The sequence below is a fragment of the Rousettus aegyptiacus genome, unplaced genomic scaffold (assembly GCF_014176215.1).
Source record: "Rousettus aegyptiacus isolate mRouAeg1 unplaced genomic scaffold, mRouAeg1.p scaffold_m13_p_14, whole genome shotgun sequence".
Lineage (NCBI taxonomy): Eukaryota > Metazoa > Chordata > Mammalia > Chiroptera > Pteropodidae > Rousettus > Rousettus aegyptiacus.
The window spans coordinates 8,492,572-8,519,368 of NW_023416289.1; the positions used below are offsets into that span (position 1 = coordinate 8,492,572).

Genomic DNA, 26,797 nt, shown 5'->3' on the forward strand with positions numbered 1-26,797 from the left:
GGCAACGCACTGCTAGGTGGCGATCGAAGTTGCACGAAGGTGCTAACCTCCCGGCGCTCTTGGCCGCGTTCGGCGCTGGCAAGGGCCACTTCGTTAGAATGATATCCGAAGATGACAGCGGGGCGTCTACCACCGAGTTGCAAGTCGAGGAGGACAACGAGCTGCCTATTATCCAGCTGTGCGGGCTGGTGGAAGAGTTCAGGTACCCGCCGGCCGGCTCGTGGGGGCGGCCCCTTCTCCTGTTGTGGGCTCGGTCCAGCACGGAGACGATCCAAGTCCGCACTTAACACTGAGGAGAATGAGACCCCCACTGTGAGGAAGGAACTTGCCTTTGCCCTTTGCCCCTGTTTTTGCACCGCCACTGAACTAGCAAGCTGTAGTTGGAGCCAGAACAGGGTGGAAGTGTGAGGGCGTGGGGCCAGGTGACCTCTAAGCTCCCCTCCGATGGCTAAGATTCTCTGCTGAAATTAATGTGGCAACAGGATTGAAAGGGGGCTATTGAGATGGTTTTAGTATGAGGCAACTTATGCCTGAACCAAGGTATAAGCATGGAGAGGGACAACAAAGAATGACTTGCCCAATATTCTGTACTTTTAGCCGTCTGTTTTATATCTACTATATAGCAAAGAAATTGGATATCAAGATCCCACGGTGTAGTTGAGGTAATGGTACAACTTAATGGTCTCATGCAGAATATCCTGGCTCTGGCAGCTGAATAGATGTTACTTATATACACCTATAGATAGTTTACTACTAGCTACCATTTTCTGAGTGCTTATAATGTGCCAAGTATTTTGCGTATATGACCTTATATAAAGAATGGGACGGTCAACCTAGGAGGCGGAGACGTCAAGTCACTTTCCAAAGGCCACACAGTTACTCAGTGGTTGTGCTGGGATTCAGACTCAGGTGTGACCCCACAGCTTGCAGTGGGAACATGACATATGCTAGAAAAGAAAGATGCTTTGATTTATTGGGCTCTCCATTGAGCCTTTTCCACCAATCTTAAAATTCAGCCAAACAGGAATTAGATCAATGACATATGAAATTATCAAAGCTGCTCTCTCTTATGTATACATATGCACACATACGTGTATTAAGCATATACGCAATTATTCCATATGTTATATATAACATGATAACATTATAACTGTTACGTATAACTATATTTTAAGTTAAAAAGGTCATAATCTCAGCATATACAGAACAAACTAGGTTTGTCATCTCTACTTGTTTAAAAACCATTTGTTGAAAGCTTCTCCACTATTTATAATAAACTTCCAGTGGATAATTTCATCTATTGGTTGCCGGAAATTTAAAAACCCGAGAAATATAAAACAAAGAAAACATCTGAAGATTGTGGATATATGTAACTTCAAGACTGTAGTAATTCAGAAGGAATTTTATAAATGTGTCAAGGAAACTTGAAGATGAAACCTGTAGCTTCATCTCAGCCACAGTTTCCAATATAATCCCAGTGCTTTGAGTTTGTGGCTCATTAGCTGTATTGAAAAAATATATTAGATACTTAAATAGCACTTACTGTGAGCCAGGCACTGTCCTGAAGGCTTTGTATTCCTTATTGCAACCCTAAAAGTTAGGTGCTGTTATCATTCCCATTTTACAGATGAGGAAACTGAGGCACCAAGAGGTTAAATATCTTGCAGAATGTCATACATAGCTAATAAGTGTTAAATACTATTCGGTGTTGAAACTCATGTTAATAGGATTTACTTAGTTATCCTCTGTCTTGCAGCTATGGAAACTCTGCTCTCAAAACTGAGACAGAGATGTTTGAAAAATACTACAACAAACTGGAATCCAGGGATCAGCGAACTTCAAGAATGTCAGAAATTAAGATATCAGGAGCAGAATTTGCACAGGTACACGAGAGAGCTCTAAGAATGATTCTGTTAGATGCAAGTCATATTTGTGTATCTGCCTTCCGTGTGCCCAACTTGGCCAAGTGGCTTATGACTTTCTCTGTGTTCTGTTGACTCTTCCTTCCCTTTCAAGTGAGTGTGAAGGGAATCAGTTTAATTAAGAGAGGATTGATTCTCCCAGAATATCTTAGTTTATTTGAAACAATTCCCTTCAAATGGGGGACTCAAATGTTTTCATGGCTCAGCTAGCAGCATAAAGAGGTGGAGTGAGCCAGGTGTGGGCACTGGAGAATTTCCGAAAGGGCCAGCCAGGTGGCCTGATGTTGCCAGAGCAGTTGATTTTCAAGAGAAGCTGGAAATCTGGATTACTTTGGTGGAATCTCCTGATCTTCAAATGTGGGCGATTAATTTTTTTTTTTTTTTTTTTTTTTTTTTACCTGTAAGTCTATTATTTGAGGCCAAACAATCCCATCTGGCAGCCCACACATTCCCCGGGGCTGCTCCTGACCTTTGGCTTAAATGCAAAGGCAATCCAAAATGTTTGCCCAACATCATACCTCCCTCCCCCTCCCCCCCCCCCCCCCCCCCCCCCCCCCCCCCCCCCCGCCCATGCAATTTTCCTTCTTCGTTCAGTTCAGGAAGCACTGGGCTCCAGGCTTCTCCTGACACTGATTTGAGTGCTAGTCTGTAGCAGGTTCATCCCTGAGACACTTTCCCTTATTTCTTTTAGTTCATTGTCAAGCACAGGCCTTGAAGTATCTAGCTCAGGGCCTTAGGTTGGCTTGTGAAGTAAACATCACCTCAGGCCTAATATCCAGAATCTTTTCGCATTGAATTTGTTCTCTCTGGCTGGCATTCAAGGAATTTCTAGCAGGTCAGGGCAGTCATTTTGATGCCCACCTCGGGCGGCTTTGTTACCAATCCCTACTTGACAATGGCTTCGTTTTTCTTGAGGTGTAGTTGCGAGGCCGGCGTAGGTCCAAATCCCGCATAGGTCTGGACCGCGTGACGAGCCTCAGTGTCGACCAAAAATGCGAGCTTGTCCAAAAGGAGCTGGAAGACACGAAGGATGAACTAAGGCACCTGAGGGCAAATGCCGAACGAGACCTGCAGTATCATGAGGTACACCTTTTTCTCCGTAGGCCATCCTAATGGGGCTCCCCACTTCCACCTGGTCGAGAAATGCCTATGGCACGTTCTTAAAAGTGTTGGTACGTTAAAAGAAACACAAGTAGATTAAGACAAAGCGAGGGTCTATTTTTAAGGAACTTACCACCTGCTTGGGGAGACAACAGATTTTAAACATTTTTAAATGGAAAGTTAAAAAAATACACAGATGTAGAGAGGCTAGCACGATGAACCCCTGTGTACTCAACACCCACACGCTGCAGCCGTGAACATATGGCCACTCTTGTTTCCTCCATATCTCTACCGACTTCCCCCTCATTATCAGCCAGTGGACTCTGATGAAGTGAATCCTAGATCTACCATTTTTCTGTAAACATTTCAGTGTATGTATCTAAGATATGGATCCTTTAGAAAACCATAACCATGATAATTATAAATGTCCTTAAAAATGTATAATAATTTCTTAATGACACGAGGGGTTTGTGGTTTAAGTCAGTGAATTGGTCGACAGATCCCGAAGTCACCCTCCGCGTGTAGCACGCGTGACCTTGGCCTACGTCTTGTCGGAGCCCAGTGCAGTCAGTTTTCCTCCAGAGAAGAAACGTCACCGTTAGCGCAGTTGTTCACAGGATGAAGTTGTTGGCTTATATTCAAGAGCCGTGTCGTATGAAAAGTAGATATTTCTGTTCTAGACTTTTCTATTTCTAAACGTGGGCACGCACAGAATCACACTCATCATCTCGAGGGGGACAAATCAGGGGACCGATGTCTCCATCGATGGAACCATCTGTAGTGCGTGAGCCTACCCCAGCTTCCTGCTCTCCCTGCCTCGTGCCCTCCCCCCACTTCCTTCTCTTTCTTTCCAAACACGCAGCATTGAATTCTAGCATGTTAAAGGAGCTCAGGACGTGGGAGCATCGTCCTCACGTGCTAGATCGTGTCATGTAAACGTCACAGTGTGGGCTGGAGTGGTCAGAGGAGACTTCATGGAGAGGCAGGCCAGACGTGGCATGGCCCTGGAGAACGATGGCATTTCTATAAGGAATAGGAAAACCAGGGCCCCCTTGGTAGGGCGAATGATGCAAGCAGGGAAGTGAAGGTGGGAATGAACGTGGCAGGTTCCTGACATTGAGGGGGCTGGTGTGATTAGAGAAGAGGGGTCTTTGGGAGCTGTGTTAGGAACTGGGACTGAGCAGGGCTGTGAGACCTTAGAAGCCAGGCCGACGAGTTTATCTTCGCTGTCTTAGAAAGCAGGACCCCAGTGAAGATAACTGAGTAGGAGACTGACATACTGAAAATGGCTCTTAAGGCGATCGATGTCCTAGCATGTGAAGATGATGGGGAGGGAAGAGGTGAGGGCCACAGGCCTGCCGGTGAAGGAAGACCTCTCGCTTCTCGGTGCCCAGTGAAAAAACCTGAACAAGGATGATTTGCTCTGCGGCTACAGATAACTTCTAACTTTATTCTTTAAAAGAATGTGTGTTTTTGCGTTTTCTTATTTAAAGACAATCTGTTTATCGTAGCAGAATTTAAACATGCCGGTAAGCTAAAAGAAGCACATTTGAAAACACCCACAATCTTATTAGCCAGAGGTTATTACCGTTGACTCTGGTATTTATCTTCTAGAGTTTCTTATAAAAAAGTATCATTTTATAAACCATGTTTCACTTAACAACGTCTTTCCGTGTCAACACATATATTCGTTCATAACATCTTTTTTCAAATTATGGAAACATATAGTAAGAGTGCTCCTCTGGCCCCCACTAACCCATTTCTCTCTCTGTGACTGTGGTTCACGTTTAGGTATATAACCTTCTAGGTATTATTATGTCATATCCCGTTATGTTACATAGTAACATTATAATTTTTAATAGATACATGATAAAATATTTTAGGTATGTAAATACATATGCAATAGATACCTGAGGCCCTGTTTCTGTTTGTTCAGCCCCTTTTTATGGATGTTATTTTTATGGATGTTATAACTTCCAGGCATATTTTTACATAACAACATTCATATAGTCAAATTCGCATCTGAAGATATCTTTCTAAGACTAAGAAGAAGCACTATGTATTGGGGCACAAAGCGGCCTGGGCACTCGGGTGTTCTTACAGGGCTCTAGACCCTTGAGAAGGTTTGGAACCTGTTCTCTCTTTGTGCTGACTCCCCAAGGCTATCATTGAGGAGGCTGAAATTCGGTGGACTGAAATTCGGAGAGCAGTGCATGAGTTTAAAAAAGACATTCTAAAAACCATATCCAAGAAGAAAGGGAGTATTTTGGCCACTCAGAGAGTGATGAAGTACATCGAGGACATGAACCGCCGGAGGGTGAGTTGGCAAGAGGTCAGGGCTTAGAAAGGGAAAAGAGATTCGTAGAAAGATGAACTGAAAATGAGGCAGCCCCAACCCATTGGGTCACACATACAGACTTTTCACTATCCCCAAAGTGAAAACTGCAAGTTTGTCAAGGCTAAAATCAATCAGGTGGGTGAATATTAATAGCATCTCAGAGGACTTCTTTTTTTATCATTGACATTTGTTTCAAGAACTGATATGTTTTCTTGGGAAAGATGTGACTGTCTCTAGTCAGGTGACTGCATGGAGTGGGACAAGTATCTCTCAAGCTCTTTGAGTTTCATTATTATAAGAATAAGACATAAAATGCCCCTTTACTTCCAAAGATTTTCTAGCATATCAAGCTTTGGATCTGAGAGATACGCAGGCTTACTAACCCTAACATGTTGTAAGTAATAAAAATTATGTAAACTACAAGAATATCAAGAACCAAACAACTGTAAGATCGTTTTGTCAGGAAAGGCCCCTATATCCAAATGATCTTGAATTTAAAAGCAATAGAGAATTTGCGTGGAGCAGATAGATCCAGCTTTCTCTGCCTCTTGGACATGAACGAAAGGCTATAGCAACACCAGCTTGGGTAGATGTAAAAAGACCTAAAAATAAATGACTGGCTGTTAGGGTTCAAGGTTAAGTTTATAGCCACAGACTTACCAACTTTTCAAGCCAAAGGGGAAGAAGAGAAATGGATTAAAATTTGCTTGTATTTTTTTTTTTTTTTAGGATAACATGAAAGATAAATTACGTTTGAAAAATGTTTCTCTCAAAGTCCAGAGGAAAAAGATGCTTTTACAATTGAGGCAGGTATGTGGCTTTTTCTTTCTCTTTTTAAGGTTCTCGTAGTAAGTAGAATATAGAATAGTGTCCTGCCAAAGATGTCCGTGTCCGAATTCCTGGAATCTGAATATGTTACCTCGCATGGCAGAAGGGCTTCGCAGCTGTGACTGAGTCAAGGATCTTGAGATGGAGAGATGATCTTGTATTGTCTGAGCGGCTCCAATGTAATCACAAGGGTTCTTATAAGACGGAGGCAGGAGAGTGAGAGTAAGAGAGGATGTGATAACAGAAGCAGAGATCACGGTGATGTGCTTTTCAGATAGAGGGAGGGGTCACGAGCAAAGGCAGCCTCTAGAAGCTGGTGATGGCGAGGTCACAGATTCTCCTCTAGAACGTCCAGAAGGAACGCAGTCCCGCCGACACCTTGATTTTAGCCCAAAGAACCATTTGGGCTTCTGACCTTCTGCGCAGTTAAGATAATAGATTTGTGTGGTTCTAAGCCACTGAGTTTGTGGTGATTTGCTATGACAGCAATAGGAAGCTAATACAGTTACTGTGTCGCCACATCTGTAGGCAGAGTCGGCTTGAATTTAAAGGACCCTCGTGACAGTCCTGTTGGCTCTTTCGGGGACTGCAGTCTGGGTGGCACGGCTGTAGAGTGCTCCAGTGAGTCTTTGAACAGCTGAGCCTGAAGACTCCTGACTAAAGGCATGAGGCCGACGTGGCACAGGGTCTCCGGACCGTGATTACGTGGCTCTGTCCTCTTCTAGCTCATTATTTTATTATCAACCTGAGTATGGACTGATGGTGTGCACATCAGAGGTGTCCACTGAGATGACCCAAAGTCGGGCAGGAAAATTAACGTGTCCAAGGGACTGTTGGTTCACTTGGGATCTCAAAACACTTGACAAGCCGGGACAGCCTTAACAACACAAAGTGAAAAAGGACAAATGTAAGACCCTCCACTTTGGTCCCCAAGATATCTACACAGGTCCCGGATGGCTTAGCCATGGGGTACCTGATAAAGTCAGCCCCGCCGGAGGCGATGCTCTCAGAGAACCACAGCAGCCCACCGAGAACGGAGCGGTCTCATTCCTCTCCGTTCTGAGTAGCCCAAGCTGGAGCTGGGCCTGAAGGGCCCAAGGGGAGAGGGTACTGGGCGCTGCCAGGAGGCGAGGACACACCGCTTGTGAGGGCCTTGAGGGCAGAGCTCGGGTAGAGGTGGGGGGTGGGGATGGAGAGGTCGGCTCGGGAGATTCAAGTTCAGTGTAAGAAAGAACGTGGCCCCAGCAGAGCCGAGCTGAGCTGCCTCCAGAGAGCGAGTTCCTGGTCCTCCGGTGTCACGCAAGCCCAGGCATTCCGAGATGGAGAGTCGGTGGATGGATGGCCTTTAACCTAAAAGCCATCACTGCCTAGAGATGACACTGATGTGGTCGTGTCCTCTCAAGCTCACAGACTCGCAGGGAGAGGTGGCGGTGAGCAAAGGCAGAGGCAGCGGCAACAAGGACCGCACAGCCGCAGCCTGCAGAGGCTCAGTGGGGGAAGGGGGTCTCCTCCACCGTGGGAGGCAGGCGGGGAGCGTTCAAGCCAGAGGAAGAGTCACACTTGGGCGCAAAGCAGTTGCGGGAAGGAGATGGCCCCGAGGAGGTGTGCCACGAGTAGAGTGCGGTCCCGAGTTTGGCCATCACCCACCACAGGGGTAAGAGGGCACAGCGTTGGTGGGCAGGGAAGGCGGGGCCGGGTCAGGGAGGGAACCCAGCACACTACACAGCGGCCGCGAGGAAACGGCGCGTGACCCAGGGCTGCTTGTCCTGGGCGTCTAGGTTAAAAGTCACCTTTAAATGGTCTTCTTCCAAGTGCCCTACAATAGATGATTGGATAAAGGAGCCGTGGTACATATATACAACGGAATATTACTCAGCTGTAAGAAGAGATTAAATACTGCCATTTGTGACAACATGGATGGACTTTGAGATGATCATGCTAAGCGAAATAAGACAGAAAAAGTTGAAAGCCACATTATATCACTTTTATGTGGGATATAAACCTAAAAGCAACAAATGAATAGGACAAAGAGACTCATGGACTTGGACAATAGACTAGTGGTTACCAGAGGATAAAGGGGAGGGGGAGGGGAGAGGTAGATGGAGTAAAAAGGGGTCAAATATGTGGTGACAGAAAGAAATCTAACTATGGGAGGTGAACACACAGTGCCATACACACACACACACACACACACACACACACACACATGCCTTAACTGTTGAATTGTATGCCTGAAACTTATTGGATTTCTTTAACCTATATCACCATAAAAAAAAAAATTTTAAAGGCCGCCATCCTACTCTTTTTTCACAGCTCTGTTTAGGTGCTGCCCTCTGCAGGAAGCCTTCCCTGACCAGCTTCCGTTCTCCCCCGGCCTGGCCGAAGGGCTTCTGGTCCCCTCCACACACCCCACTTTACCACACTGCGACCTGTCTGTGAACACTTGTTAGATATGTGCTCCTTGAGGCCAAGGAGCCTTGTATTTACTCCAATCTCTATCCCCAGGGCCTGATACCATGCCTGGCACCAAGTGGATACCCAGCCTGTGTTTGTCGAATGACTGACTGATGGCCGACTCCCAGAATCCCACCCGGAGTTGCAAGGCGTGAGCCGTATATGCCGAAGTCACGACCTCACATCATTTCTTTCTTCTTTCCGGGCTTTAGAAGGAAGAGGTGGGTGAGGCCCTCCACGATGTGGATTTTCAGCAGCTGAAGATCGAGAATGCTCAGTTTCTAGAGACGATTGAAGCAAGGAATCAGGAACTGATCCAGCTCAAGCTGACATCCGGAAGCACCCTGCAAATCCTCCACACGTACAAAGTAAGGTCCGCCCCTAAGCGCAGGCCCCCAGGGCATCCCGCCCGGACTTTCCGGCCACAGTAAGGTTCCTACACACCACTGCAGTGTCCCACGGAGGGCTCAGGCGTCCTTGCCTGCCCACTGTGCCCCAAGTTCTTTCATCAAAGCCATGTCTCCTAAAATACTTTTGGAAGTCCCCACAACCCAGGGGAGCTTTTCCTCTTTAAAAAGATACGAGGACACCCTAATCCCATCCCGACACGTTGAATTAGGGAGTAAGGGCCGTGCATCTTTTATTTTAATTAAAAATTATTGGGGCGAAATTGATTAACAAAATCAAATAAGGTTCAAGTGTATCATTCAACAGTAAGTCGTATATTTACTGCATTGTCTGTTCACCGCCCACGGTTAGATTTCCTTCCGTCACCAAATATTTGACCCCTTTCACCTCTGTCTACCTCCCCCTCCCCACTCACCTCTGGTGACCACTACCCCCCGCCCCGTCCGTGTCCTTGAGTCTCCGTTTGTTTGTCATGTTTGCTTGTTGCTTTCAGTTTTATATCCCACACACGAGGGACGTCATGTGGTTTTCAGCTTTTTCTGTCCAACTTATTTCCCATGCATTTTTTTTTTTTCTTCACGCCCCAGATGATTTTTATGCCCAGTAGGTTTTGAGAACTTATCACGCTTAGGGCTCTGTTTAATTTAGGCATGTCAGAAGAAAACCACCTTGGCTGTAAATCAGAAAACTGCTAAGTAATTCCTCACTCACACGAACCCCTTCTTAGAGAAAAAGAGGCACTATTAATTATTAAGCAGGACTGAAGGCGTGAACAAGGCCTGTCCCTAGCAGAGCAGGCTGTCTGGTCACTGCGCTAGCAACTGTCTAATGCAGTGGCCAGATGCCTGTGGGTCAGTGGATCCTGCCCACTGGCCTGTGAGCTGAGAACAGTTTTCACAGAAGAACATTTGCAGTCATTTTGATAGAGAACACTACCCTTGAAACTCGGCTAAGCAAAATTATTCTTTTTCTGCCCTGGAAGTTTCATTCTTCTAATTAGTAGAACTATTCCGAAATATCATACTTCATTATTATATTTGAAATTTCATTAATAAAGTATTTGTGGAAATTTGTTTTTTCTCTTGTTAACATAAATATCAACACAGTATCCTCAATTTTGCCTCTTGCCCTGCAAAGCCTGGCATATTTACTATCTGTCTGGCCATTTACAGAGCCAGGTTGCTGACCCCTGGCCTCGTGCCCAGATGACAGCAGTCGCTACAGGCTTGGGTGGCCGACAGGTGCTCTTTATTTGGCTCACACAGTGTCATTTTAAAATGTGAATTTGAATGTGCTTACACTAGACTAATGTTTGGCCAGTATTTTTACAAAAGAAAAACCCGCGGCCTGACGAGGCAGAGTCATTCATTGCCAGATTCAAGCAACAAGTTTGTGACAGAGCCGGGGCTCCTCGTCCACTGTGTGTCCCAGCTAACCCAGCCATCTGTCCCCGGGGTGAAGTGTGCAGACAGGATGGTGCTGGCATTCTGAAACTCACGCGTCGTAAGCGTCCAGCAGGTCACCCGCTCCGAGCTTATCTCATCAGTAGTTCGCTTATCTGATCGCTGTTAGTTCAAGATGAGAAGCCAGTCCTTGTGACTCCCAGGGCCTTGTTGGTAGAGAGCTGGGCAGCACGAGGTTACATCGCATCGGACCCCAATCTTATCCTGCGAAACCTACTAAATGACACGGGGCCTGTCCGATCTTGTGGGGAAAAGCCAGGGATTTGGAGTGTAGCTGCTGGTTTATAAAATGCAACTGCAAAGATGGAGACAGAGCCCGAGCTCTCTGGGCCAGGTCTGAACACGCAGGGCAGGAAGTTCATGACACCTGAGCAGCCGCGACCCAAGCCGCAGTGACTCCCGGGGGCTGTCATACCTGTAGGCTGGTCGCAAATACTAGTGAGCGGCCGGTGGCGCTTGGGAGGAAGACCCCACAGGAGTCCCAGGGTGGACGCCGTGAGGGAGAAGCAGGCCCCCTTCCTCGGCGTCTTAGTTCTCAGGTCTCCCCGGGGTAAGGGAGGCAGAGCAGCTGAGTCGTGGAGTCAGGCCTCACCTGGGGTTGCATGGGGACTCCCCTGGGGGCCCCAGGCATGATGCTTCACCTCTCAGAGGTGGCTTTTTGTGCCTCGCCCCCAGAATGGCTGGTCCATGCTGCGTCCCCAGGACCAAGGACAGTGGCTGGCCACAGCAGGTGCTCACCGCTCTAGTCAAATGAACTGCTAGGGATTCAGGCGTGTGTTTAGGGGGCGGGAGGGTGGCAGGAGGGACCATTTTCATACAGATGTCTGACACCCAAGTGTGAGACCTTGTTAACAATGCGCAGAACAGCTTTCCTCTGTTAGCGACTGTACAGAGTCCCTGCAGCATGTCACAAACGTCACAAACAGGGCAAGGTGCTGCTGGGGCAGCCACGAAGGAGGTGGACGCGGGCTTTTCTCTTCTGGGTTTGGTGAGTGAGCCTCAGTCAAGGGGGCACCTTCTTCTCCAACTTTATGCCCACAAGCCCCGCGTGGCGGGCTCTGGTATAGTGCAAGCGTGTGACTACAGCTGCGATGTGTCACTTTTAAACATTTATATGCTTAATTATTTGAGAGCATTTAGTAAATATTGATTAACTGTGTTTTTTAAGTTAAACTTATTGGGTAACACTGGTTCATAACATTATGTAATGTTCAGCTGTGCGACATTATGATTCCACATCTGGGCGCGCTATCGCGTGCTCAGCACCCGAAGTCTCATTTCCTTCTCTTACTCTGTGTTTGGCCCTGCTGTACTCACTTCACTCTGCCACGTCATTCTGCACCGTCTGTAAACTGTGGTGCCTTGTGGTAGGGAGGCTTCTAAGACGTTCCCCAAGACTCGCAGCCTCATGGTGTAAACATCCTGTCCAGTCCCCAGGACTGTGGGTAGAGCAGTTTCTGTTATTATGTTCCGTTATTAGATTACATCACATGGCACAGTTGACCTTAAAATAGGGCGATTACCTGCGTGGGCCTGACCTAATCACACGAACCTGAAAGCAGAGAGTTTTCTCTGGAAGAGGAAGTCAGAGATTTAAAGCACGGAGTGGGTTTGCTGAGTGAGAAGTTCTCCATTGCTGGCTCGGAGATAGGGGGAACCATGGGGATGGGGTCTGGGGGTGTCCCTGAGTTACCGAGGGCTACCTCCTGCAGCCAGCCAGAGAGAAAACAAGGACCTCAGTCTCACAACTTCAAGAAAGTGCATTCTGCCAACAACCTGTGCGCTTGGAAGAGGACCCCAGCCCCACACAATACCCCCAGCCCTGGCCAACACTTTGATTTCAGCACCGGGGGGCGCTCCCTGTGCTGAGAATCCAGCCCTACCGCGCCTGGACTTCTGACCTGTAGAAGCCGTGAAATAACAAACGCGTCGCTTTAAGCCACAAAATCTGTGGTAGCACGTTACACACAAGAGAAGGCTACTGTGCCTTTTCAGACGTAGCTGCCTCATGTGACTGCCGTCCTGCTCAGAATCACATCCTCTCAAAGGCCCTGCGCCACCAGAGCCAGGACCGCCTTGCGCCTCGTGGCTGCCCTTGCGGGTCCCCCGTCTCCTGTCCCGTGTCTGAGCTGTGGAGTGACGTGACGGCTCCCTCTTCTCTCCTTCCTTTGCAGGGAAGTCCCGCCTTGCCTCCCCTTCCCCACAGCAGGCCCTGGGACATCGCCCCAGCACCCGCCTCCCTCCCGGCTCCTTTCCGATCCTCCTTTCCAGGTTCTTCCCTCAGGTCGGAATGTTCTTCGCTTCTCTCTTCCCTGGACACGCTTGCCTTAACCTTTCAGCGCTCTTTCCAGCAACACTCCCCGCCCCCCCCATGCCCCGTGCCCCGTGCAAACCTTCAGGCCCCTGCTCTCCCGTCCTTAGTGCGTGGGAGTTTCACGTTTCTTCTTGCACCCCTGTCTAGACTGCGAGCCATCCTCCTGTGGCAGGGCCTGTGTCGTTCGGCTGACCAGTGCCTGGTGCAAAGTGGGTGGGTTCTCAGATTTTGTCGAGTGAACCCCCTGAAGTCCCTGGCGCCTGTCCCTTGGCCCACTTCTCAGCCAAGCAGAGCATAATCCAAGGGCTTCCAGGATGACTCTTCCCCACTGAGAGACAGGCCCAAAGGGGATAAATCTAAGCAGCAAGGTACCGCTGCGGAGCAGGGCTAGTGAAGGGCGGCAGCAAACAATGCTCCAAGCTGCTGCTGGGCAGCTCCTGCCGAATTCCTCCCACAGCCAGCAGCAGGCCCAGCCCGACAGGCACCAGAGACAGTGGTGGAGCCCGGGGGCCGTGAAATTACACTGTTGGGTTCGAACCCCGGCTCCCTCTTGTCTCCGTGACCTTGGCAGATTGCCTCACCTCCCTAAGAGTCAGTCCCCGCCCCCCGCCCCCATATAGGGGGCATGGCAGTAGCACCTACCGCTTGGGGAGCATCTCCCCCTCTTTATCTGAGTGAGAGAGTGCCGGCAGCGCCTCCCCGAAAGTTCTGCACATGTCAGCACTTTATTCTCTCCCCGAAGGTTCTCCACAGCCCACCCAGGCGACCTGACCAAGTTTAGAGCAGTTCTGGAACTTGCCCAGAGTCCCTCTTAGTAAGTGGTGTGGTGGGATTCAGGCTCTGGTGTCTGGCTACTCTGAAGGTGAGGACAAGATCAAGGTCCCCAAGGTCCTCGCCTCCCCCACCAGGACTCCAAGGACCTGGGCAGCTGTGAGAAGGGCAGGCCCGGGTTCCTGCTTTTCCCTGCTCAGTGAAGGGCCATCCCTCTGTCATGTAGCTCCAACGAAGCATCATTGCTCAAGACTTGCTGTGTGGTTCTATTTCAGACCAGGCTACACCGAGCCATGGAAGTGTCTGTCAGCCTGGAGAAGGAGATCTTGCTGAGAAATGAGCTCCTTGAAAAACTTGAAAGAGAAACTCTGCAAGTGGAGGAGGTAGGAAAGGGTTAACACACCGTGTTTCATGTTTGCCTCCTTTCATCTGTAAGGGCTCGCTGGAGTTCCTGTCCACTGAAATCTAAGCTACCTTGACGTTTGTCTAGAAGCGCCTAGAACGTCAAAATCAAAGTAGCTCTGGGCCATCAAAGGAGATAGTGGCACTGGGGACCCAGGGTTCAGCTGTGCTGCATTTCACTGCTGGGTTGAGGTCCAGAGTCAGCTCCTCAGATAGAAATCACGAGGACTCCAAATTCTCGAGAATTCCTTAAACGACTCATAAAGTAAAATATTTAAAGTGCTGTGACTACAGCCTCATAAAGAATGCATAATGTGTGCAACAATGTAACCGACATGAGAAAGTGCACACACCACGATATGCCGTCTTATGTAAAGGAAAGAGAACGCCCTTTCGACATGTACCTCTTGCTTGGGACAGTGGGTGCCCGGGCAGAGGACCTGTGGCCTCTGTCCTGCGCTCACTCCAGGGCCTCTGGTCACCGTGTGGAAAGAGGTGTGGCACCGTCTGGGCGCCCTCCCTCTGCATCGCGAGTTAGCACTCTCGTTATTTTGCTGAGCACATGAAGTTGAATTTCCACACTTAGATGTGCCTAGGACGCAACTCGAAGAGGACTCCTGTGGGAAGGTGGGGGAGAAGGCGCTAGGCGTGAAGTCAGGAGGCCTGGCATCAGGTTTGGTGGTGTCGGTTTCCGGCCTTGCACAAGGCTTTGAATTAAACAGGACTCAGTTTCCACCTCTGTGAAATGGCCATCGCAGCCCGTGCGGTGATCAGATTGGAGCGTGCGTAGCGACGCTTTGTCCCCCTCTAAAGCTGTTAGGACAGTTATTAGTGTCATTGTCTTGAACGGGGCCTGAAGTGTCCCCAGCAGTACATGTGGCCCCAAACCTGCCTATAACGGCCCAAAAGCCACAGGGTTATTACAGCTGACTCGGTTCTGTCACGGCTCCGGCCTCTGCGTCATGTCCTTGATGGAGAACCAGCAGGCTTTGCGAGAAAGCTGGTCTCTGTTCAGAGCTGCAGGTAACAAAGGCAAAGCAAAAGTCCATTTGCTCCCTCCATACAGAATTTCTGTGGTTCTTATTTGTTTCAGTTGACATTTATTTAGATTACAAGTGAAACATGAAATCTATTTCTAAAAGCCCGGTATTCACTGCTTAGCGTATTTTATTTTCTGGTTAACTTTTTTTAACAGCTCTTTTGGGATATAATTCACATACGATAAAATCCACCCATTTAAAGTATACATTTTAGTGATTTATAGTATATTTACAGAGTTGCATAACCGTCAACACGATAATTTGAGAACAGTTGCGTCATCCGAGAAAGAAACCGGGTGCGTGTTACGAATCCTTTTCCGTTCCCTGCCTCACCTCACACTCACCCCCTAGCCCTAGGTAACCACTGGTCTACTTTCTGTTTCTATGAATTTGCCTTTTCCAGACATTTCACATGAGAGAGAGCACTAGATCACATTTTATCCATTCATTGGTTGACGGAAATTTGGGTTGTTTCCATTTTTTGGTGATTATGAATAATGCTGCTCTGAACATTCATGTACAATTTTTTGTGTGTGTGTGAATGTAGGTTTTCTTTTTGTTTGAACATATAGCTAGAAGTGGAATTGCAGGTTACATAAGAATATGGTAACTCTATGTTTAACGTTTGCAGAAACTGCCAAACTGTTTTGCAAAGTGGTTGTACCATTTTACTTGCCCACCGACACTGTATGTATGAGGACTCCAGTTTCTGTACATCTTCACCAATGCTGGTTATTTTTAGTTTAGTTTTTTTTTAAATTGCTGTCCTAGTGGGTGTGGTTTTGATTTGAATTTCCCTAATGACTAAGAACATGGAGCATCTTTTCATGTGGTTATTGACCATTTGTCTATCTTTTTTGGAGTAATATCTCTTCAGGTCCTTTGCCCAGTTTTTAATTGAGTTATTTATCTTGTCATTGAGTTGTAAGAATTCTTTGTGTATTCTGGACTCAAGTCCTTTATCAGGTTTATGATTTGCAGATATTTTCTCCCATTCTGTGGGGTTTTTTTTTCACTTTTTGATGGTACTGTTTATAGCACAAACATTTTTCATTTTGATGAAGTCCAATTTATCTTTTTTTTTTTTCTTTTATACTAGTGTTTTTGGTACTATAGCAAAGAACCCATTACCTAACCTAATATCTTGAAGATGTACTCCTATATCTTCTAAGAGTTTTATAGGTCTTACATTTCGGTTCATGATTCATTTTGAGTTAATTTTGTAAATGGTGTGAGGAAGGGGTCCAAAAGCTCAAAGATGATGAAGTGTATTTATAGTTTGTTATAATAACCTTCCTATTTACCATTTGTGGTTCTCTCCATTCCTTCCTATGGATTTACCCTCTGCTGTTATTTCCTTATACTAATACAGCTTCCTTTCAGCCTGCCTCCTTTGTGTTGTTATTATTCAAATACATCACATTTTCATATGTTTTAGGTCCCAAATACAATGACATATGTATTTTTTTGAAATTGCCTTTTAAATGGTAAAGCGGAGACTAGGCAATTATACTGTCTTTTTATAATTACTACATAATTACCTTTACTTATGCTATTAGTTTTCTTCATGTGGATTTGAGACTGATCAAATCGAAATGTACTTAAATGCATAATTTTATCTGAAAAAAAAAGAAAGAAAAAGCCAAGCCTAAGAAATCAAAATAAATCAAACATATTTCTTAATAAAGGAAGGAAAGAAGGAGTGGAGGGAGTAAAGAAGGAAAAGAGACTGCTGTTGATTGTATTTCTGAACTGGATGAAAACATCACAGTTTATAAAAAAAAAAAAATCTGAGTTCTGTGATTCCCCTCATTCCTTTGAAAATCCAAACATTCCTTTTAAAACTGCACTGAAACTGGGGAGAGACGTGAGGGTCACTAGGCCCCAATAGTCCAGAAGCCCAGGGATTCCCCAGGTTCAATTGGTCCTTCCCAACTCAGGACCGGGCCAAAGCCGAGGCCTTGAACAAGCAACTCCGGAAGCAGCTGTCCGAGTTCCGAGCGCCGCCGGTGATGCTGTATGTCAAGCAGAAGGCCATAAATGGGGACCTGGAGAAGACCATCAAGATGTGGGAAAGGAAAGTGGAGATCGCAGAGGTGAGTCGCAGAAAAGCCCAAGACGGGCAGGCCCTTCTTATTGCCCTTCACACTCTTGTTTAGGATTTTCGTTTTTGAGCTAAGGATACAGATATTTGAACACGTAACGTCTGTGTGGAATCTCAGCAGTCGCTCCAACTCTTCACCAAAATGAAAGATGACGTTTAAAACAAAACAAAACAAAACAAAACAAAACAAAACAAAACACCTTTTCATCGCCAGGCACAGAAATTATTCAGGTTGTTAGGAAGTGACTGCAGTAATAGTGTGTTTTAGTTGTTTGTTTTTGTAACGGATTGCGGAAATTTCTTAATCCCTCCCCCCCCCCCCCACCGTTATAATTTAGTGACTGCTATTTTATACATGGAGAAGCCAGTTTTTTTGAAAAAAATCAGATAATAAAGGATTTTTAATATCACTCAGAACCCGATTCCAGGCATTTACACAGTTGTCGTGGGCCTTTTCATCTTTGACTAACCCCACAGCCTCTTTAGATGGCACAGTGGGCACAGAGGCACGCGTGCCCCTTGTGAGCTGTGGAAGTGTGCAAACAGTGCGCCGGCCTCGGGAAAGGAAAAAGCGCCGAGGCTGCCCCAGGCCAGGTGGCCTCCTGAGCGCACTTAAGACATCACGAGAGGAGTTTCGAAACCCAGTCAGGGCACTCGGGAAGCGTGGGGTTTTCACATCTAGACCCTGGCTCCATTTCCTGGGTCACTAGGTGGCAGGAAGTAAATTAGGATGCAAACTTGGGCCTGTCAGATCTGGACCTGAGAAGTAGCAGAGAATCACAGCAGAGAACCTGCAGCTTCTCACTTTACTCAGCAGAAACAAGTTCTTGAGAAGACTCTTCCAGATGCCCCTAGGGTACCGCCCGCAGAGGGTCATCCGCTCCATCACAGGGCTGGATGTGGGTTGTGTTCTGAATAGTCACAATCGGTTTTTCCCAAATGACCTTCTCCCCTCTCCCCCCTTTCCCTTTTTTTTTTTTTTTTTTTTTTTTTTACAGATGTCCTTAAAAGGCTACCGCAAAGCTTGGAATAAAATGAAAACCACCAATGAGCAGTTGTTGGCTATTTGCCACCCTGGGAAATAGCCAGGAGTCGTCCATGGCTGTAGAAAAAGCGATCCATTAAAATAATCAGCTTCTATCTAGTCATGAGGTCCTCTCACTGTCCCCTGCACTGGCTGCTGTCCAGCCAGGCCGATGGTCACCTCCCAGGCCACAGCTGCCCATGGGGAGTGTTTTCATAGCCTGGCCCCTGGAACCGTTTACTCTGAAAGAACCACAGGGCACTCTAATGGTTTGACACTTGTTAGCCCATATTTAGTTCACAAGCACAAATGAAGGTGACCTTCCCGCGTGTGGAAGTGGGACAGAGGAGGGAAAGCCAGCCCAGTATGTGCCACGGGTCTGTCCGTGGCAGCCCAGGTGGGCAACTATCAAAAATAGACAGCAAAACAGCATGGCGAGTGCCTGGCACTCAGCATTCTGAGCTTACTCTTCCGTCTGGAGGGTTGGCCCCTACTACATACCACTGCACAAGAAAACCAGCAGAAAGGAAAACAAGGTGATTTCTTGGGGCTGACGTAACCCGTTCTGACCTGAAAGCCCTCCACCGTAATAGTCATAGTACATAGGCTGTCCGGGCAACTCCACCGGGCTGCCGGTGTCGACCGGGCCGTCGATGTCGCCCGTGTCGGCCGGAACGCCGGTGTCGGCCGTGTGGGCCGCGTCGGTCTTGTTGGTCGTGTCGGTCATGTTGACCACGTGGGCCCCGTGGGCCACGTCAGCCGTGTCGGTCTTGTTGGCCGTGTTGACCACGCCGCCCGTGTCAGCCGGGCTGCCCGTCTCGCCTGGGGTGCCCGTCTCGGCCGGGGTGCCCGTCTCGGCCGGGGTGCCCGTCTCGCCTGGGGTTCCCGTGTCGGCCGGGCCGCCCGTGTCGGCCATGTTGGCCATGTCAGCCATGTCAGCCACGTCGGCCACGTCGGCCACTTCGGGAGGCTTGCTTGTTGCCGCTGTCATTTCATTTAAGTCTGGATTCACGTCAGAGCTGTTGTCTGCCTCTGCATCTCTTGCGTCCCCTCTTAGTCTTTGGAAGTAATTTTGGGGCCATATAGCCCCACCCAGCTCAGAATTCTTTGCGCGTGTCGCGGAGGCATTTGACGAGTTGCTGAAGAAAGGAATTGAATGCTCCCAGTGGTGGAGGACAGACAGGGGCAGGCCGGTCCTCTTGGTCTTGGACGTGATCCAGGCGCTGTAGTCTTCCACCTTGATGTACAGAAACAGGCCAGGGCATCTCTCACCCCCTTTGGACAGGATTCCTCTCAGCACCCAAAGATTCAGGTGCTGTAGCTGGCACATCATTGGGTTTCCTGGATCCCCCTGTGACAAAGGACAGAAAGCTTCAGTTCTAAAAACAAACAGACAAAAAAAAAAAAAAACCAAAAACCCAAACTTTGCTTTTAGAATATATTCTTGTGCAACTTACTATTTGTTTTAGAAATGTTTTACACTGGTTCTTGCTGAAAATGGGGGTAAATGGTAGGATACTATTTCCAAGCTTGGCGGCCACCGCTACAAATTCCAACAAGATGGCTTGTCACTTTCTTATACAAATAATCTGTAGACTTCTACAGTTTGCCTGTAGCTTCCTGGATTTCATTTCATTTCCTTACCCCTTTCTAGTACTTTTACTAAATCCCATCCCTTTTGGCTTCTCGTTCCTCAAATGTTCACAGTTCTTTCTTTTCTGACCTGGAATGCTCGCATTTTTCCTTCTCCTCTCTATTTTGTTTCCGTCCTTTGTTTAAGCTGCTCCTCTCACCCACTAGGTCAAACTAGGGTCAAAGCGATACTTCCGGGGGAGCACACACTGGACTAGGATCATAGGTGTTCCACCTAGGCAGCTGCCTGTCAGTACACCTGCTCCCCAGCCCCTGTCCATGCTCTCAGCATTCTCCGCTCCCGTGGGAGCAGTCCTCTGTGACTGGAATTCTGCCACACAAACCTTATCTCACTTCAGATGAGTGGGTGGAAGCTTGGCATACTGAGCTAGATGTGTGACCTTAGCAAGTTACCTAATTCTCTTGAGCTAAAGTGGGAATATAGTTAATTCCAGTACCACAGAGAACCTAGCCCAGTGCCTGTCACACTGTAAGCACTCAATAAGGAAGTAGCTACTATTATCTTCGTATCTAGAAAAGGCCATCATTTTGACATGAAAAGCTGAGGAATATGGGAAAAGCAACAAGGCAACCGGTAGGTATAATTTACCTTACCTGCCCTGCTCCAAGGCCGCCTCTTAAAGGAATACCCACTCTGTGGTCCATCTTGGTCTAAGAGGAGGATTGTTATCCAAGGGCTGTCCAGCCGCCTGTGACCTGCGCAGCCTGCCCGGTCAGAAGAGCTGGGTATTTACACATTGCTCTTGCTGTTTGGACTCAGGGAGACTGCAGGGGACCATGGCAAACGCACGAACTCAATGATGAAAGAGAGACCAAAGAGTGGCTGTCCGGCCGCCGCCCATTCCCATCCTTCTTTACTAAGCCTCCCTTCTTTCTGAGGAAGCCACACTAGGACAGAAATGCAGGCAAATGGGAGAAGAAAGGGAGCGCTAGCCGGGCAGCAGGCAGGTGTGCTCCGCAAAGCCGCCACAACCTCCTGCTGGTCGCATGCCAGCCACGTGGGCATGAGAGTCTGGACTTCAGTCTCTGCTGCTCATGAGATGGGGGTGCTTGAGTCCAGAGCTCTTGATTTTTCAGTTTTTCACAATCTACTGTTTTCACTCCAAGCTGCCACACAGCAGAGCAGCAGAGGGCAGAGATTTTCATCCCAGAGTTTGGGCCGCTTATCGCAGGACTGGTGAACAGGCTCCCGTCCATACCCCCACTGTGTCTGCCTGGGGCAGAGAAGCTCTCTGGCTAGAAATAGCATTGCCTCCCCCCCCCCGCCCCCCGCTTCACCAGTCCCATTTCCAGCTTCTTTTAAACTGTGGTTTTATAGTTGAAGGAAGAAAAAGAACGTAGTTCGGGATAAATAGTTTGGTGAATGGGAATGTGGTAGATGTCCCCAGCTATTGCACGGTTTCAGAGATTGCCATTCTCTTCCCCATAACCCGTAGGGATGAGACTTCTGCAGCGCAAGAAGCTGAGATAAAAAGTGCCAGGTTCTCCTCTAGAGCAGCCCTACCTCATCTCCCAGGGGAGTGACTTCAGCACAGAGGGGTTCTTTCATTGCGCGATTCTCAACCTTGACATTCAGCAAAAGTCCTAATTGTTGTTGGGGAAAGGGAGGTGAGTTCAGAGTGATTCTGCTTCTGTTGGGTTTCCAGGGACGCATTAGGCAGCTATGGAACCTGGGTGCCCTACAGAAGCTGAAGACAGCGACTCCACACTGCAGACATGCTCAAAGCATATCTACATGTGTGGTTTGAACTCACATTCAGACCTTTAGCTCATGAGAAAATATCTGTGACTTAGCCGTGCTACACTCAAAATGGTGACAGGTTAGTTCATTCAGCAGATTTTTTTTTATTGAGCACTTGCTGTCTGCCAAGTGCTGTCTACCCTGGAGACAGCCATGAACCTCAGGTGACAGTCCTTGCCCTCAAGGAGTCCACCATCACTTGAAGTGACCACACTTACTCAGCATGGGGCTTCTACTCCATCACGTTCTTACCAAGCAGACGGCATCGGTTTCCTTCTCTACATGATAGCCACATCCTGTTTTCTCGTAATTGTGTAAGGGACACATATCGATGTTTTTCACGGAGATTTTCCTCAGGATACTCATCGTCATGTGATGTCCTGTCTGGACCATGCAACAGAGAGCCCAAGAATTATTAACAAGAAGGCATCCCCTAAGTCGACTCAGCCACAACTCACATGTCCAGATGGGAGTGAGTAGAAAATGTCCTAATAAACCCCTTTCCTGCATAGAAGTCAGAACCTGTGTCTTAAGATTTTACTGAAAACTACCTTTGCTTTGCACTTGAGTGTGAAAATAGGCAGAGAACATATTTGCCCTTTCTCCACATCTATAAAGAATACATTTCTTTGTTTATTTCCTAAGAACAAAAGAAATCAAGGATGGCTTAGACAAGAAGACAATTGGCTCTAGTCCCTGGCCCTTCTATAACCTTACACTAATTTCAGGCTGTCTGCTGCCTATATACTTCCAATTTTTGTGTAGGACTAGAAGAAAAAGGACCAAATGTAAGAATTGCCACAGGAAGGGCAAACACTGGGAATCTTGACTGATTAGGTGAGGGTTCCAGCTCAACTGGAACCTCGAGCCACCTGAGTTGTTAAGACAAGCCCTAGAATGGTTCACTCAAGTCACCCCCACTGCTAGCACACACACAGCCTCCTCTAGGAGAAGGAAGGCATTAACTGCAGTCGTGGGATTCCATCCTGCCACCCAGCAGTTCCTCAAGGCTGACGACAAACGCAGCTTTCTGCCCAGGAAGCAGATGGACCCAACCAGATTGCTGAAATGCATCGCCGTGTCTGTCTTCAGGAGGGCTATGTTATTGGCCATTGTTTTATTATCAAAGTCCTCGTGGATGACGATCTTATCGATTGGATACTCTTCGTGAGCGATCACTCTGCCGTCCATCTTAGCTATACCAACTATAGCGATGGCGTCCTTCCTGCAGAGAAAGCAAGGGAATCGTGAGGAACCAAGGCACCAAAGAAGCTTCACGCTTCCTCGTTTTCATACTTACTGATATTTCAGCCTGGAACATTCCTCCGACTCATCTTCCTTGGGCTAAGGAAATCTTTTCTGAACCCCTAGGTTTGTTCTCCCCTTTGCAAGCCAATAGAATCTTGGGGAGTCTTCTATCTTAACATCATTTGTCCCACCATCTAAAGATAATGTTATGGCTGATTATTCTATGCATAGTTTTTTTCTTTTTTTACATAGTCGTAGTCATACCAAAGGCGTAATCTTGACTCTCGATTTCAGCACTTAACATTTTAACACAAGCATCTTTCCGTATTAGATACTCTGTAAATATACTTCAGAGAAATTCTGGTTTTAATAATGATGAAGTTCAGTTGAGTGTTTTCCATTTTTTCTCTTGGGAATCAGCCAAAGAACTACACAAACACCGTGAAAACTGAGACACCAAAGAATCCAAACCTCAGAATCAGAGAAAGGGCTGACAGAAGCAGTGGAGGACAGCAGGTGTGCAGGGATTCGAGATGACTCCTACTGCCACGGGGTCGGGAAAGCTGCTCAGACATGCTTTTCTACAAAGAAGTAGGAAGCAAAGAAAGAAACCGTCATCAAAATGAAAGCCATCTGGAAGCCGCATAAAGACTAGGGACCACGGAAAACACAATAAGGAATACGGAAGGTAGGACTAAGAAAAGTGACCAAAACGAAGTGGATATTAACAAAAATACTTAAAAGCCAGAGAAAAATGACAAATATGGCAGTTGATGGAGGGTTAACAGACCACAAAGGAGGTAACCAAAGTAACAAAACAGAAAAAAATATTCCAAGATATAACTTAAGAAAATGTTCTGGAACTAAGACTTCAATCTACAATTTGGAAGTGTCCTCCGTATGCTAGGGGGAAAAAAAAAAAACAATACAGAATGATCAACGCCAAGGCCTATCTTTGTCAGCTCCCAGCAAGAAACAAGTGCATACTCAAATAAGGTCCACTGAGGAAAGTTCGATAAAGGGAATCTTGACGAAGGCCTTGGCAGGATGGAGGGACGTCACAGGGAATCGTGCAGCACGGCATCCTGCTGCGGGAGCAGCAGGGTGCTGGTGCCACTCCGAGGCTCTAGCCTGGGAGAGGGAGTAGCCAGAGCTGTAGGGAGTGGGTCACTTGGCAGGAGAAGGCGGCCAGTCTGCAGTATGTCTCAGGTGAAAAAGGCCTCACTCTCCCCCTTCCCTCCAGTCTCTTGCCAGTGCTCTTCTAGGCCACGCCCACTGGTGCAACCGGCTCTGGTCAGCCTCCTGGGACCCAGAGGGTAGAAAAGGGTAGAAAGTGAATTTAGAGGGGCAAGTGGGAGAGACTCGGCATAACTAGTAAAGTTCTTGGACTTCGGCGGCAAAGAAAGAATCTTTTGGCATTCGAGAAAAAAAAAGATCGTCACCTTAAGTTTGGCTGTCTATTGTCTAATGCAAGGAGCTTGTAAGAGCAGAAGGGGATTCTACAGCAAGGTACTAGAATAATAGGGGTGAATTGGGCCTCTGTCAGGCATAGGAGGGTGTATGGTTGGCCACCTACAGAGGAAAGACAACCAGACTGGCTTCACACTTCTCCGCAGCAAATAATACTGGAAGCCAGTGGGTAATGCCTATTAAGTCCTCAGAAGAAAGAAGCTGTGACCCATGAATTCTATACTTAAGTAGTCATTCACTTTAAGGACAACACAATATTTCTGAATATGCAAAAACCAAGGAAACACGGTTCTCGGGAGCCCTTTAAGATACTACTTGAAGATAAATTTAGCCAGTTCTAGTGTTGAATGGAGAAAATCCAGCAAAAGGGCTGCCAGTAAGTCTAGGATTCATCATAATACTGATGAAATTAAAATAATAAATTTTCAAAATTTAGATTGGGGTAAAAATATCAACCCTAGAAATAATCAAGTGGTTTAACTAAAGCTGAAAATAAAAGAGGTAGCTGTATACACCAATTTCTCATCTTTGATAGGAATCTAAACACTTATTTACAGCTGATATATGAAGTAACAAGGGTGTGCAAATATATATATATGTGTGTATATATATATGTGTGTGTATATATATATGTGTGTGTGTATATATATATGAATCAAAGTAAATATGTATAATCTATTAAAATTGGGTGGAAGAAGGGAAAAAAGTGAAAAGAGGAATTCTGGCATTGGCCACAGTAGAGTGTCTAGAGAGAACTGTCCAGAAAGAAACAAGATTTAGGTTTTGCTTCCATGAAATTATACCTCGAAGATAAACACCAGGGCGAAAATTCAAATTTTCCAAATCTGGCAGAAGAGACATACAAAAGAAAACAAAGGCCATATAATGAAAAGAAAAGTGAGAAGCAATAAAAACATAAAAACATAACCTAAAATAGAAAACAAGAAGCGGGAGTTTCATTCTGAACATCAGGGCAGAGGAGCATGAGCTAAAACAAAGAAAGGCTCTTAATGATGAGAGAGAATTCAGTGTGCTGCGAAGACCTCACGGTTACCACCATCTGCAGCAAGGGGCACAATGTTTACAAAGTAAAAACTCCAAGACATAGGAGGAGAAAGAGCCAGAAGCCTGTTCATGACAGAGTTTAATTCGCCTCTGTCAGCCCAGGAAAGATGGAGACTCCCTCCCCCTGATTTTGCATGTTAACTTGTACACCGAAGACAGAGAATGAATTTTTAAATGGACCTGTGGAAAATATTCACACGGGTGACCCAGGGTAGACACAAGGGTAGCCTCGACAAACTCCTAAACCATCACGCGGTATAACTCACGTAGGTGCCACGCAACAAAACAAAACACCCCGCCCCCTGGATGTTTAAAAACCGCCTTTAATGGAGCTCCGAGTTGAAGAGAAAGTCAAAACCAACTCAGCAGACTGAACAGAAAATAGCAATGATGGAAACACTACGTGGAAAGCAGACGCCTCTGGGGGGGACAGGCGGCAAGCACCCCCAAGAGTTAGCCCGGTCTCTCCGCTCCTCAGTTATTCATGGTACAACATAGTTGCACGCACAGCACTTCTGGTACTGGCAAAATATTGAAAGCAATGCAGACCTCCATCATTAGAGGACTGTGATTATGGTACATCCGTCACGGGACACTGTGCAGCTGGCGGGAAGGATGTAGTCGCCCTCTGTGGATCCAGGAGAAAAGCTCTCCCAACGCGCACGATAGAGTGAAAAAAGCTAAGAGTGAAATACGGTGCGCCGTGTGCTGCCCGCTGTTTTGTTATAGACTGAGTTGTGTCCCCCAAAATTCATAGGTGAAGCCCCAACCCCACATGCATGTGCAGACAGGGCTTTCAAGGAGGTAATTAAGAGTAAATGAGGTCATCAGGCTGGGCCCCTGATCCGATAGGACTGGCGTCCTTATGAGAGGAGGGACAGACACCGGGAGTATGCGCCCGCAGAGGAAAGGCCGCGCGAAGACACAGTGGGCAGGTGGCAGTCCGCAAGCCAAGGAGCGAGGCCTCGGGAGAAACCAACCCTGCCGACACCTTGATCTCGGTCTTCCAGCCTCCAGGAAGAGGTAAGAAGCAAATGTCTGTTGTCTAACCGCCCCCCCCCCCACGTCCGGTGTTTCGTTATGGCAACCCAAACAGATTAACAGAGGGAGGGGGAAGGAAAATTCTCCCTCTGTCAACAGATGTGAGAGTTAATATAGATAGACCTATGTAGGTAGGTAGATATCCATAAATGCATTGAACGTTTAAGGAAAAATACTCTAGAAACTTGACGAAATATGGCTCAAAGGAAAGACACTGGCGATAGACGGGCAGGGAGGGAGGAGGGGCTTTTCCTCGTATTATCCTTTGGTTCCTCGTGAGCGTTATACTATGTACGTGTATTTTCATTTAAATACGTGTATTTTCAATTTAAAAATATATCTCATACGTTAAAAACTTCAGCAGCTACACAATATTACATAGAGGGCTTATACTATAATTTGTTTAACCA

At 47.1% G+C, this 26,797-nt stretch overlaps 2 protein-coding genes across 3 annotated transcripts in view; one reads left to right on the top strand and one right to left on the bottom strand.

The window, feature by feature from the left end:
• Positions 1-23,721, top strand: CCDC113 (coiled-coil domain containing 113). The gene is made up of 9 exons (XM_016130087.2): positions 1-202; positions 1,757-1,883; positions 2,844-3,005; positions 5,185-5,340; positions 6,091-6,171; positions 8,856-9,011; positions 13,875-13,982; positions 16,982-17,137; positions 18,144-23,721. Exons 1-9 carry the CDS (start codon positions 99-101, stop codon positions 18,228-18,230), a joined length of 1,137 nt encoding a protein of 378 aa, XP_015985573.1. The 5' UTR covers positions 1-98; the 3' UTR covers positions 18,231-23,721.
• The window catches only part of PRSS54 (serine protease 54), a 13,199-nt gene continuing 5,052 nt past the window's right edge, over positions 18,651-26,797 (bottom strand). Inside the window, exons 2-5 of one of the 2 annotated variants that reach the window (XM_016130078.2) lie at positions 23,283-23,392; positions 22,530-22,788; positions 21,816-21,947; positions 18,651-19,520 (exon numbers count right to left, since the gene is read on the bottom strand). In XM_016130078.2, coding sequence (XP_015985564.2) covers positions 18,663-19,520; positions 21,816-21,947; positions 22,530-22,788; positions 23,283-23,386 — 1,353 coding nt within the window. In that variant the 5' untranslated portion in view covers positions 23,387-23,392 and the 3' untranslated portion in view covers positions 18,651-18,662. The remainder of the gene's footprint in view (positions 19,521-21,815; positions 21,948-22,529; positions 22,789-23,282; positions 23,393-26,797) is intronic. The other variant, XM_036231323.1, reaches the window with a different exon arrangement.

Coding starts and splice junctions, on each gene's coding strand:
- CCDC113 (XM_016130087.2), top strand. CDS start 99: ATGATATCCGAAGATGACAGCGGGGCGTCTACCACCGAGTTGCAAGTC. Junction 1,884..2,843: donor CAGGAGCAGAATTTGCACAG/GTACACGAGAGA, acceptor CTTGAGGTGTAG/TTGCGAGGCCGGCGTAGGTC. Junction 13,983..16,981: donor AAACTCTGCAAGTGGAGGAG/GTAGGAAAGGGT, acceptor TTCCCAACTCAG/GACCGGGCCAAAGCCGAGGC.